A 13869-nucleotide genomic window follows, 5' to 3' on the forward strand; every position below is an offset into this window, starting at 1 on the left:
GGGATGTTAGACTGCAGCTCGGACGCCAAGACTTCCTGTAGAAAAACCAGCCGAGTCTAGGTCGCATCTAGGGGAGCCAAGGGTCCAAGGACAGGGCTGCCGGGCCGAGCAGGGCCAAGCGGGGGAGCCGAGACACCTTGAAGGAGCCAGGCAGGGCCCAGGTGGCATTTGGCTTCCTGGGGGAGGCGGCTCCTGAGAACTGACTAGGGGTGGCAGGGGGAGCCAGCACCCCAACAAGCAGGAGGCAGGGAGGACAGCAGGGCCAGGTCGGGTCGGGCCTGGCTGGGAAGTTGGGGGGGTTGGGAGAGCAAGGGCTGCGCTTCGGGGACCCGGGGACGTGCCGAGCCGGGAAGGGTCGAGCCCAGCAAGGCTGCGGACGAGCCAGGAGGGGACAGACACGGCGGCCGGGGAAGGGAGGGGCTCCGGCCGGCAGGGGAGGGGGCTTCCTGGAGGGAAGAGACCGGGCGGAAGCGCTCTGCAGAGGGACAAGAGAAGGGTCCAAAGACAGGGGCGCCCCTAGGGGTCGGGCTGGGCTGGGGCTGCGGGGAGGAGGGAACAGAGAGGCCTCAAAGTCATGGGAAACGTCGGTGGGGGCTGCGGAGCAGGGAAACAAGGACCGGCGGGGCCGGTGGCCCGGCGGGGTGAGGGGTTCCGTGGCCGGACCCAAGCAAGGTTCCCCAGGGGGCTGGGCCCCACTCACCGTGTCCGAGTTCCGATCGTTGCCCGGGGCCAGCGCCGTCCTCGAAGACATCTTCTCTGGGGTCCCAGGAGGGAAGGGGACAAGGGGCGGCCGGGTGGGGGGGGTGGGGATCCTGGGGTCCCCTTCTTCCCCTCCCCCCCCCAGCCGACCTGGGGACGCGAGCTCAAAAAAGCTGGGCGCCGTGGACGCCCGAGTCCTCGCTGAGCGAGCAAGCGAGAGAGCGAGGGTAGGACGGGGGAGGGGAGGAGACACCGAGGGTCCTAGTGGCCCCGTGCAAGGGGACCTCGGGGTGCCATCTGAGCGACGGGCAAGCGGGAGGGTGCACGGGCGGGGGCCGGGGAGGGGGCGCGGAGCCGGTCCGGGGCGGCGGCAGAGGGAGGCGACTAAGGGGCCGGGGAGGAAGGGACGTCAGGGGGAGGGGCGGGAGGGGCGGGGCCCATGGAGACCCCGCCCCCGCTGCCGGCTCTTAAAGGTACAGGTCCGGGCTGGCTCGAGGGTTCTGGGGGCGGAGGCAGGTCTGGGCGCGCCACTCTCCAGCAAGTTCTCACAGGAGAACCGGGAGTAACCGGCCAAGAGAAGCGCCGAGAGGTGCTGAGGAGGAGAGCAGAGGGAGACTTTGAGAGATGGGAGAGACACACAGACACAGGGACACACGGACAGACACGAGATGGGAAGAAGCAGAGTCACAAAGAGGGACAGAGAGAAGCCAAGGACAGAGACAAAAGGACTGAGGGCAGAAAGGGGGACAGAGAGAGAGAGAGAGAGAGAGAGAGAGAGAGAGAGAGAGAGAGAGAGAGAGAGAGAGAGAGAGAGAGAGAGAGAGAGAGAGAGAGAGAGAGAGAGAGAGAGAGAGAGAGAGAGAGAGACAAGACGAAGGGAGGAAACGAAAGAGACAGAGAAACTCAAGGAGTCTAGAGCTGCAGAGAAAAGGAATAAAGAACGAGGGAGAGAGGAAGAGAGAGAAAGAGAGAGAGAGGAAGAGAGAGAGAAAGAGAGGGAGAGGGAGAGAGAGGGGAGGAGGGGGGGAGGGAGGGGGAGAGAGAGAGAGAGAGAGAGCGCCAAGACGAAGGGAGGAAACGAAAGAGACAGAGAAACTCAAGGAGTCTAGAGCTGCAGAGAAAAGGAATAAAGAATGAGAGAGAGGGAGAGAGAGAGAGAGAGAGAGAGAGAGAGAGAGAGAGAGAGAGAGAGAGAGAGAGAGAGGAAGAGGAGTGATTGATGGCTGTGTGTCTATCATCCCAAGATTTGGGAGATTGCTGTGAGTTTGAGACCAGCCTAAACTACACAGCAAGATCCTGTCTCAGGGGAAAAAAAGTCACCCTGAGCTTCGAACCAGGCTTCACTTTCCAAGTGTGAACATTAGGGGGCGGGAGCCTCTTTTACCTCCCTGGCTGGAAGCCCAAACAGGTGTAGGCCTGCCAGGGCAAATAGATCGGTTCGAAGACCGTGAGAGCTATGCTGAGGGCACGGGCGTTGTGGGCTGAAGGGAAGGGGGGTGACATAATCCTGGTCCAGAGCCAGGTGCCGCTGGGGGAAGATCTCTGCCCCACTGTCTTTGAAAGCCTTCCTGAGCCTCAGTTTCCTTTTGTGAAAATTAGATGTTGCTAAGCATGGTGGTGTCCTAGAAGGTTCAGAAGTTCCAGGACATCCTCTCAACTACACAGTGAGTTTGGGACTAGCCTCAGCTACGTGAGGTCCTGTCAGACAGAATGCGGGGGAAAGAGACAGAAGTGCTAGAGCTAGCCCACTGGAAATTATTACAGAACTAGCTGTTAAGCACAAATATTACTAAAAAATTAAATTATGCAAGCATGCAAGTAAGTGAATTATATTAATATTCAAGTGGGGGGGGCTGGAAAGATGACTCAGCAATTAAGAGCACCGGCTGCTCTTGCAGAGGACCTGGGTTCAGTTCCCAGCACCCTCATGTCAGCTCTTGACTGTCTGTAACTCCAGTCACAGGGAACCTGATGCCCTCTTCTGGCCTCTATGGGTACTGCACACAAACTTAAGTGCAGGCAGAACACCCAACACAGAATAAATATATAAGGTAGAAAAGAAAGGAAAGGAAAAGACCTAAAGCAACAGTGAGTGGCAGGGTGGAGATTATTTTTTATTAAAATTGAACAATTTATTAATTTTGGGGGGTGCATGTGGAGGTCAGAGGACAACTTTTGGAAGTCATTTGTCTCCTCCCGCTCTCTGGGTCCCCAGGACTAAACTTGGGTAGTCAGCCTTAAAGACAAGTGCCTTCACCCTGAGCCAGCCCTCCAGCCCTCCAGCCCTATGCATTTATGTATTTTGCGAATGCTCTTGAGTGGCTGAGGTTGTTCTTGATCCTCCTGCCTCCACCTCAGAGAGTGCTGAGGCTGAGGTTCACCTCAGGAAGGGGTGAGCCACCACACCCAGTTATAGTGCTGGGGATATTGGTTTGGTTTTGTTTGAACAGAGGAGAGCTAGAACACAGCCTCCACTACCACAAATTATGCAGTCAACTCCCACACTGGGGAAATTGAGGTGTCAGCATGTCCAGGCAAACCTCACCTGAGAAATGAAATCCACCTTACCAATTACACCAACTCCTCTGGCAGGTAGGTGGGTTGTTTGTTTGTTTGTTTTGAGGCAGGGTCCTACACCATAGCCCAGGCTGACCTTGAACTTCTGGCCATCCTCCCATCTCAGTCTCCCGAATTCTGAAATTATATATGTGAGACAAACACTTTTCTTTTTGTGCATGATCTCACCATGTAGCACAAACCCTCCTCCAACTTTTAATCCTCCTGCCCCAGTCTCCCAAGTGCTAGGAATTTGAACTCAGGACCCTGGTCTCTTAACTGCGATGATGTCTCAGCAATAATAATGCAGCCAAGGTGTCACTACAAACCAAACTGCATATATAAATAAAATGCTTCAACTCAAGCTGTAGCACATGTCTGGCATCCCAGCACTTGGGAGACTGAATTAGGAGGGATTCTATGAATTCAAGGGCAGCCTGGTCCACACAGAGAATTCCAGGGTAGCCTGGGCAATATAATATGACCCTGCCTTTAATCCCAGCACTCGAGAGGTGGAGATAGGTGGATCTCTGTGAATTGGAGGCCAATCTGGTCTACAATGTGAGTTCAAGGACAAGCAGGGCTACACAGAGAAATTCTGTCTCAAAAAAAACAAAATAAATACATAAAAATAAAAAAATAAAAATGGGAGCTCGATAATGTTAAGGGAGGAGCTCTGGGTGGGTTCCTAGGAGCCTTATGACCCCCCAAAGACTGTTCAAGGTAGAATGGAGTCCCTCCAGGGTAGAGGGCACACCCCACACCACCCCAGCCAAAGCGTTCCGGGGCCCAGCTCTGACAGCTGCAGTACCAATATCCACCACCAGGGGGCAGGTGGTTGTCTTCCTACTCACTCTCAGGGTCTGTCTCTCTGCCCCCACTTTCCGTCCTTCCTACACACCATCAGCTCCTAGACGCACAGACTGAGTGGACGAAGTTTGAAAATGTAACATTTAGTGAAAGGGGCAGGACACAAAGGTCACATCATACAATTTGTTTTCTACGAAATGTTCAAAAGAAGGAGCTCCGCCGCCGAGAAACGCAAGCCCTGGATTCCTGGTTCCCCGCGGCTTTGGGAAGAGGCAGGGACGACTGTCAGAGTCTGCGGGTTCTCTTCAAAGTGATGGAGATATCCGAGATTCAGATGCAGGCGTCTTCTGCTGCCACCCTGTGAGTGCACCAGACCCACTAAATTGCAAGACATCAAAGGGTGAATTTGGGGCTGGAGAGACGGCTCAGCTCTTGCAGAGGACCTGGGTTCAAGTCTCAGAGCACACACAGTGGTGGGCACACAGTGGGGACAACCGGCTGTAACTTCAGTTCCAGGGGCTCTGTCTCCTTCTAGCCTGTTGGACATTGCATGTTTCTGAGTCACTCATACACATAAAATAAATAAATAGTACACTTTTGTTTTGTTTTGTTTTTCGAGACAGATTTTCTCTGCAGCTTTGGAGCCTGTCCTGGAGCTGGCTCTGTAGACCAGGCTGGCCTCTGCCTCCGGAGGGCTGGGGTGCTTAGGATTAAAGGTGTGAGCCACCACCGCCAGTCAATATTACACTCTTTTAAAGAGTCAGACTCAACACAGAGAAACCCTGTCTCAGAAAAAAAAAATCAGATTCACTGCATCCACATTAGATTGGGCGAATCGGGGAATCTGTAAAGAAGACAGATATGAATCGGGGAAGCAGTTTCATGGCAGAGCACACGACCAGCTTGTACAGGGCCCTGAGTTCGATTCCAGCACCCTCACCCCAACCAAACACACAAAGAAGGGTCAGACAGGGTGGCACATGCAATTAATTCCAGCACTTGGGAAGCAGGATTTCTGGGAGTTCGGGGCTAGCCTGGTTTATGTATTGAGTTCCTGACTAGCCTGGGCTACATAGTGACCCTGTCTCTGTGGGACGTGGCACAGAGATGCCAGGTCTCTGGGAGACTGGCCCACAGCAGGGACAGGGGACAAGGATGGAACCCTGCACATAGAGAACTACACTTTTTTTCTTTTTCTTTCTTTCTTTTCTCTGTAGCTTTGGAGCCTGTCCTGGAACTAGTTCTTGTAGACCAGGCTGGCCTTGAATTTACAGATGTCTGCCTGCCTCTTCCTTCTGAGTTCTGGGATTAAGGGTGTGTGCCACCACCACCCAGAGAGAACTACATTTTTAAGAGTGCACCAGGGCTGTCCCACCAGGTCCTCAGGCCCAGCCTCTGGGACCAGCGGGGGTTCCTCCGAGTCCTGTCCCTTACTATGGAATACAAGAGGAACACATGCAAGCTGGGCAGTGGCAGCACACGCCTTTAATCCCAGCACTTGGGAGGCAGAGGCAGGTGGATTGCCGTGAGTTCGAGGCCAGCTGGTCTACCAAGCGAGTTTCAGGACAGCCAGGACTGTTACACAGAGAAACTCTGTCTCGGGGTGGGGAGGGTGGAGGGGAGGGACATATGCTCCCTTGAGACCCCATCCACAGCTCCATTATTCTGGAGCTCATTTGTGGGCTGCTGTCCAGCTTGGGGTGTCACCCCTGGGTACACAGGATGGTGTTGTTACCTTGGGAGGCGTGAAAAGCAGGCAGAAGGGCGGGAAGATTCCGGCAAAGCTGGGAGGGGGGGGCTAAGGGTGGAGACAAGGGGTTGTGGCCCTTGTCACAGCAGGGCCCAACCACAGCCTGGCCTAGGAGGACAGACAGATAATGGGGCCTTCCAGCCCCTGGCCCCAGAGAGGGAGGGGCTTCCTGACAGGAAATTGTCCTCCTCCAAGCCCCCCCTCCTCAGATCCAAGCTCTCAGCAGTCTTGGCCCAAGTAGTCTGAAGACTGGACAGCAAGAGGGGACAGAGGGACAGGCACGGACAGAAAGCAGAAGGTGAGTGTCTGGGGGTGAAAATGCACGCTCCCAGGTTCTCCCAAGGATGGGGGCCCCATCAGAACCCAGGACTGGAAAGCAGGAAGGTCCAATGGGCAGGGGGAGGCTGAAGGCTGAGTTTGGTGGCCGCTGGGGGAGAGGCAGAAGGCAGCGCACAGGCCGGGCCTGGAGGGCTCTGGGTTCCAGAGAGGGAGGAGGAACTTGTAGAGACTGCGGCCGCTCTTGGAGGACGGAGATAGGGGATGTTTGGTCTAACAGACTCTGATGGGGAGGCTGAAGCATGATGGGGGTCCAGCGCTTGCTGCCTCCCAAAAGATGAGGGTGGCAGCACCCAGAAAACCTGACTACAGGCACACACCTGCAATCCCAGGACTAAGGAAGCTGAGGTAGTAGGCTGGCCAGTTTGGATTACATAGTGACTTCCAACCAGCTTGGATTATAGATCGAGACTGTCTGAATAAATAAATAAATAGAAAGAAAGAAAAGACAGGGCTAGCAAGACTTCTCAGTGGTTAGAGGTGCTCACTGCTGTGAGGAACTGGATTCCACCTCAGAGACCCACAAGGCAGAGAGAGCTGACTGTCAAAATTTACATGAGATCTCCACATATAGACCATGACACGTGTGCACCTCCACACACAAAATAAGTGAATCAATAAATAAAATTAAAAAGAGAGAGAGAGTGAGCAAGCAAGGCCATGATTAGCTAGGGAGGCTGCTCACGGGTGCTGGGATCAAGGTCTGCAGTGTGGCTGTCCGCGAGAGTCAGGCTTTAGGACAGTTAGCCTGGAAGGAACGCTTCCCAAATGTTTTAAAACAAACAAACAACAAAAAAAAAAACAACAAAAAAACCAACCACTATTTTTTCATCTGGGCAGTTGTGGTGCATTTAATCCCAGCACTCGGGAGGCAGAGGCTGGTGGATCTCTGTGAATTTGAGGCCAGCCTGGTCTACAGAGTGAGTTCCAAGACAGCCAGGGTGACACAGAGAAACCGTGTCTCAAGAAACACACATAAACAAACAAATAAATAAATAAATAAATAAATAGGTAGGTAGGTAGGTAGATGAGAGATAGATGGATGGATAGATAGATAGATAGATAGATAGGTATTTTCCCCGTCTCATGTAGCCCAGGTTGGCCTCAAACTCCTATATGTCCAAGAATGATCCTGATGCTCTGGTCCTCGGCGTCGGTGTTTTGAGTGCCTGGAAAACAGGCCTGCACCGCCGGTGCCCCCCTATGCTGGATTTGGGAATCTGGAGTTTCGTGGAAGCTGCAAGCCCTGGGCGTCTGTGGGCTGCACCACTGAGCCACATCCCCTGCCTTGGCTTTTGATGTTTTGATCTCAAGTGCCTCAGATTGACCTCCTGCCTCTACCTCCCGCGTGCCAAGATTAAAGGCATGCTCTTACCACACCGGGTTTGTGGGTTTGTCTGTACCCAGGGTGTTAAAAGCATTGTGGTCCTCCCGCCCCAGCCTCCTGGTACAGGTGCTGGGATTGCTGTGCCACCATACCTAGCTCGATGCTGAGGGCTTGACAGAGTCAGGATTACTGATGAGGGTTTGGGGAAAGGCTGGCAGTGAGGAAGAGGAGGAGGGGCTGGGAGAGGGAAACGCTGGTGGCCTAGACATCCTGCAGAACCCGGAGGCTGGGGGCTTGAGAGAGGCTCGGAAGTGAGTCAGGGGCCTGGGCACCGGGAGGCAGCGGAGGGCGTTGGAGGGGGCAGGATGTCGGAGCCAGGTTGCAGAGGGAGGTGTCGGAGTCAGGAAGGGGAAAGAGGTGGGGGGGTTGTGGTAAATGCTGCTTAAGTTTAGAAATGCTGGGAATGTGCTGGGAATGGTTTGAGGGGTACCAGGGAGTTAGTGGCAGATGAAGTCTGGGCATTGCTAGGTGCAGTTGGGAGAAGCAGTCATTACAGGACTTGGAGGTAGTTTGGAGGACGTTGGATCCGTTACTGGGAGGGACGGAGCCACTTTTTCATTATAGTTGGTTTGTGTGCATGTGTGTCAGGCGTTCATGTGCCGCGGTGCATATGTAGAGGTCAGAAGACACTTTTAGTAGTTCATTTTCTCCTACTGTATGGAGATGAGGCATCAGACTTAGGTTGTCAGGCTCCGGGGCAAGTGCCTCTACCCACTGAGCCACCCCACCGGTCCCCGGAGCCATTTTTTGGGTGAGGCATGCAGAGCCTTCCACAAGACGGAAGACTAATAAATCGGTGTGTGAATAGTGTGTGTCCATGGGGGAGTGTGTATCGGTTGTACACCGCCGTGGGGGCTCCAAAGCAAAGGGTTGCTATGGTGACTGCCTCATTCAGGGATAGGGACCGTGGAGGGAGGTTGACAACGGTGTGTCTAGAAAACGGTGTGTCTAAACAGTGGAGGTTGAGAGTCAGAATGCAGATTCTACCACGAGAACCGACACTTTTAGCCTCAGACTCTCTCCAAGGTGCATGGCTCTGCAGTCTCCCTTTGCAAACTCGCTATGGGTCCAGCCCATATAATATATAATATAATATGGTGAACAAACTCGCTATGGGCCCAGCCCATGTAATATATAATATAATATAATATAATGAACAAACTCGCTATGGGTCTGGCCCTTATAATATATAATATATTATAGTGAACAAACTTGCTATGGGTCCAGCCCTTATAATATATAATATAATAGGCATCCAGTGGTTTATTTACCCAGTTTTGTCTGGAATATTATGCAGCCCTTAAAGCAAGTGAACCAGACAGTGCGGCTATACGTCAGTAAACATCACGGGTGCATCACATAAGCAGAGGAAAGGGAAGCACTGAGCTGCAAGACACAGACGCTGCAAGGCCGTTTCTGTTTTTATGTTCTGCCCACATGTAATCAACACACCACTTGCATGCCTGGTGCCCGAAGAAGCCAGAATAGGAACAGGGGTGGAGTTTCAGATGGTTGTGAGTTGCTGTGTGGGTGCTGGGAATCGAACTCGGGACCTCAGTCAGTGCTCTTGACCAGTGAGCCAACTCTGCACCTCCAACTTTTATGGTTTCATGAGACAGGGTCTCATTCTGCATTCCAGGCTATCTTGGAACTCACTATGTGGCTCAGGTTGGCTTTGAACTCAAGGCCTGAGCTCAGAGTTATCACGCGGGACAAGTAATTTTGTTTTTATTATTTTCTAAATGTTTGAAGCACTTCATCATTTAATTTATTTGGTTGGGGTTTTTGTTTGTTTGTTTGTTTTGTTTTTTGTTTTTAGTGGTGCTGGGGATGGGCTCCAGGGACAAATGTGTACGAGGAAAGAGCTCTGCTGTTGAGTTGCATCCTTTGCCCTGGGAAGCTGCATTATCCTATCTATCTATCTATCTATCTATCTATCTATCTATCTATCTATCTATCTATCTATCTATCTATCTATTTTGGATACAGTCTATACAATGAGGTTCTGGTTGGCTAGAACTATATAGACCTCTAAATAAACCAGGCTGGCCTCAAATTCACAGAGATTTATCTGTCTCTACCATCTTGCTGACTTTGAAGGCTGCATTTTAAAAAAAAAAAAAAAAAAAGAAAGAAAGAAAGAAAGAAAGAAAGAAAGAAAGAAAGAAAGAAAGAAAGAAAGAAAGAAAGGAAAGGAAAAGAAAAGAAACAAGGGGCCCTTGAGAAATCTCAGTGGGCAAAGGCGCTTGTGGCCAAGGCTGAGGACCTGAGATGGATCCCTGGGCCTGCACTAGAAAGAGAAACTGGCTACCTCATACGCGCTGTGACATTCCAGTGACCGCGTACACACACACACACACACACACACACACACACACACACATACACAATATGGATCGAGTTAGAATGAAAATCCAGGGCTGAGGTATAACTCAGTGGTGGAGCAGGGGCCTTACCCACCAGGCCCTGAGTTCTGGGCACAATGCTGACAACAAGGTAAGATCACAATGTTTCCCTTGGGAAACAGCCCAAGTCCCTTGTCACAGAGTTCAGGTCCTGTGTGGCCCGCTCCTCATGACCTCCTCCCCCCCAAGGAATGAACTGTCTGCCTCCTTCCTTCCTTTGCTTCCTGTTAGCACCCATTCCAAAGTGCCTGACCCATGCTCTGAGCCAGGGACACAGGAGTGACGGACACAAACCCAGCCCTGCCCGCCCCAGGCTCTCAGTCCAGATGCAGACCTGTCCCCAGACAGGGACAACCATACAGGGAACCATAGGTCAAGAGACCAAAGGATCAGGAGGACTTCCTGGAGGGGGCAGCCTTGGAACTGAGATCCAAAGCATGGAGACCTGGCTCCATGTGGGGAGACCTGGAGACACAGCCCAGAGAAGAGGAACCAGGGGATTTATTAGCTCCAAGGAGGTGTGCAGCCCAGTCCGCAGACCCCAGGGCTCTGATGAGGGACCTGAACGTCGTACCAATGGCACTGGGGAGCTATGGAAGGTTCTGGAGAGGAAGGATCAGGTTTATGCTATGTGGAAGTCTTTAAAGCTGAGCTACAATTGCCAAGAAGCTGAGAGGGCATGGTGGTGCAATACTGTTATCCCAGAAGTGGAGGCAAGAGGATCGGGAGTTCAAGGCCAACCTACACTACATGATTTCTGCCTCAAAAATTAAAATAAGCTTGGTGTGGTGGCTGTAGTCATACATACATAGAAGATTGAGGCAGGAGGATCACCTCAAGTTTGAGGCCATCCTAAGCTATGTAACAAGTCTTGGATCAGCCTGTACTTCTGTCTGAAAACAAACAAACAACCCCCCCCCAAAAAAAAACAAAAACAAAAAAACCTGAGTCTGGGGCAGAGAAGTTGTCATAGTTTCCAGTTGTAAGGGGGGTACAGGGAGGGACAAAGGACCAGAGATGGAGACATAGAGACGGACAGGACTCAGAAGAGTGCAAGCCCTGAGAGGGTGGCTCTGGCCTAAGTGTCACAGTATCCCCACAGTCTGCAAAGAGTGGATCCCAAGACCCACTAAGTTTCTTGGTTTTTGGCAGTGTTGAGTATCATACCCAGAGCCTTGTGCAAGCTGGGCAGGGGCTCTACCACTGGGCCACACCCCAGCCCCTCACTGGGGGGTTCTAGGCAGGGGCTCTACCACTGAGCCACACCCCCATTACAGTTTTTGTTTTATTTTGCTCCTAGTTGCTGTTTGTCTGTTTGGTTTTTTTTTTTTTTCATCTAGTCTTGCTGGCCTGCAGCTCCCTATGACCATGTTGCTGCACAGGTGTCGATCCTCCTGTTTCTGTCTCTAGAGTGCTGGGATTATAGGGCTGTGTCACCACATTCATCCCTTTTGTCTTAATATCATCAGCTTTGTGTGTGTGTGCGCGTGCGCATGTGAATGTGTGTGTGTAAGAGAGTGTATATGTGTGTGTGTGAGAGAGAAAGGCAGTGTGAATGAGAAAGGTGTTTGTGACAGAAAGAGAGAGACAGACAGAGGTGTGTGTGTGTGTGTGTGTGTGTGTACGAGAGTGTATATATGCATGTGTGTAAGAGAGTGTGTATATGTGTGTATGTGAGAGAGAGCAAGAAAGAGAGGTATGTGTGGCACGGGGAGAGTTTCATGTGGTTTAGTTCAAGCTGCCCTAAAACCTCAGTGTAGCCATGAAAGGCTTTGAACTCCTGTTCCTCCTGCCCCCACCTCCCCAGTGCTCAGTGCCAAGGGTCACAGCCACACCTGGCTTTGTCTTCAGTGTTTTGAGATCAGTTGCCCTTAGGAATTCCTGGCTTGCCTAGTATTCTCGATTCTCTTGCTCAGCCTCATATGCTGGTATTAAGGGGGTGCGAGAATGCCAGGCTTGTAACCTCTAAGTGTCCAGACCTGTGCCTGGCACCTTCTAATCAAAGCCCTCAGCACACAGGACAGACACCGTCACCCACATCACTTTGGTCATTATTTTTCTGCAGGTGCCAGCCTGTCAAAATGCCAATCCTGAAGAGTCTGGGGGTGGGAGACCCTAAGGTGCCACGGGCAGGGACCCTGCCCCTGCGGTCCTCTCGCAACCCCTTTGAAGACGCTCCAGCGCTGGAAGAAGAAGCCCGGGACCCGGGGACACTGCCCAATGGGACGTCGTGTGGCCGGCGGGCCACGCTGGAGAAGCTGGCTGGTCTGGCCCATTTCCGACTGGGCTGGACCTCGGGCCGGCGGGCAGGCAGCCCCGGGGATGGGCAAGGCCGCTCTTTCTTGGGCCGTGTGCTGACACCAGGCATAAGAAGGAGCTCAGCCGATTTTGGCCTCCTGACCCGGCTTCAGGGGTTCCGAACCCACGGCGATGAGGAGCCAACTGGAGAAGCCGCTCGAAGACTGGCTTTCCTGAGACTCGGTCGTGGGCCCAAGCCCCGACGGGCATCCTTGGCAGAGAGAGTGGTACCTGCAGGTGAGGCGGCCCCTGAGCCCCCACCCAAAGTCCCGGAGCCCCCAAAGATGAAGGAACCACTGTCTGGTGAGTGAGTGGGGACCTATTGATGCTGACCTAGGGGGCTCACTGCTGCATCCATCAACCCTTGGGGGTGGGGTCCTCCTTCTTTCTACCTAATCTCATGTCAGCCTTCGTCTGTGACACCGGCTCGAGTCACACAGCCCACGTCCAATCACCCTTCCCTCCAAAAGTCCGTATTTGGGTCAGCAAGATGGCTCAGTTTGTTAAGGTGCTTGCTGCACAAGCCTGTCGACGCGAATTGAATCCTTGGAACCCAAATAACTGTACACACACACACACACACACACTGAATGCTAACGACCGAAAGGCCATTTTCATCTTCTCGTGTCCATGTCTGACACCAAATGAAAGCCCAGCTAGCATGTTCCATGTTTCTGAACTCTGTAAGGCCCCGTTTTCCCCTTCCCCAGCCTCCAGCCCCTTTTCCTCCCCAGCCTAAGACCACCTGGCCCTGAGCTTCACCCCACCCCCCACCCCAGCCCTAGCTCAGGCTGCACAGCGTCATTCCCACCCATTCCTTTCTGAGCCTCACCTCCTCCCTCCACCTCCAGCTTCAATGTCATGTTCAGGCTTGCTTTTCAAAAACACCCGCCCCAGATGCTCACCCCTAGTCCTGTAGTACCTGGGTTACTTCCTATGGCCACCATAGAGAGTAGAGATAATTGGTTCCAGGATGCACCCAACAGGCGACCTGCAGGGGACCCTCCGATGCCTCTTCCCAGCTCTGGCTGGCTGCGGGAAATCTTTCATCCTTGTGTGGAATTGTCCCTGTCTCTCCTCTCGTTCCCCTCTGTCTCTGTGTGTGTGCGTGTGCGCGCGCGCGTGTGTGCGTATGCGTGCGTGTGCGCATGTGCGTGCGTGTGCGTGTGCGTGTGTGTGTGTGTGTGTGTGTGTGACTGACAATAACTTGCAAGAGTCAATTCTCTCCTCCCACAGTGTGGATCCGGAGGACCAAATTCAGTTTGTCAGGCTTGGTAGCCAGTGCCTTTACCTGCTGAGCCCTATCCTTACCCCCCCCCCCCCCCCCCCCGTTTTCTGTTCTTAAGAACACCAGCCTTTGGCTTAGGAGCTGTGCCCATGATGTCTGGGAAGATCGTATTTCTAACTGAGGTCACATTAGTAATACTGGAAGACTAGAAGTCACAGCTTGGTTGAGGGGACACAGCCAACCCATCCTCATCCTCAACCCCATCCCCAAGTCACGTCCCATGCTTCCTCTGTGTCCCTCTCTTCCTGAGCTGCCATCATGTTCTTGATGCCTGGGCCTGTAAGGCAGCTTAGCTGGGAAAGCCTGGAAATCAGAACTCTGTCTCTGGAACCCAGGGAAA

General features: G+C 52.8%; 2 protein-coding genes and 1 pseudogene across 3 annotated transcripts in view; 1 reads left to right on the forward strand and 2 right to left on the reverse strand.

Annotated features, from left to right (window-relative positions):
- The window catches only part of Mark4 (microtubule affinity regulating kinase 4), a 30713-nt gene extending 29702 nt beyond the window's left edge, over positions 1 to 1011 (reverse strand). For both annotated transcript variants that reach the window (XM_038340042.1, XM_038340043.1), the window contains exon 1: positions 701 to 1011. In XM_038340042.1, the coding sequence (XP_038195970.1) occupies positions 701 to 751 (51 nt within the window). In that variant the 5' untranslated portion in view covers positions 752 to 1011. The remainder of the gene's footprint in view (positions 1 to 700) is intronic.
- Positions 1012 to 3146: 2135 nt separating this feature from the next.
- On the reverse strand, positions 3147 to 3299 carry LOC119822101 (annotated as a pseudogene).
- Positions 3300 to 5918: 2619 nt separating this feature from the next.
- Exoc3l2 (exocyst complex component 3 like 2) overlaps positions 5919 to 13869 on the forward strand; it is a 31378-nt gene continuing 23427 nt past the window's right edge. The window contains exons 1-2 of the mRNA XM_038340540.1: positions 5919 to 6113; positions 12009 to 12544. Of these exons, the coding sequence (XP_038196468.1) occupies positions 12025 to 12544 (520 nt within the window). The 5' untranslated portion in view covers positions 5919 to 6113; positions 12009 to 12024. The remainder of the gene's footprint in view (positions 6114 to 12008; positions 12545 to 13869) is intronic.

This window comes from Arvicola amphibius, chromosome 8 (assembly GCF_903992535.2).
Source record: "Arvicola amphibius chromosome 8, mArvAmp1.2, whole genome shotgun sequence".
Taxonomy (NCBI): Eukaryota; Metazoa; Chordata; class Mammalia; order Rodentia; family Cricetidae; genus Arvicola; species Arvicola amphibius.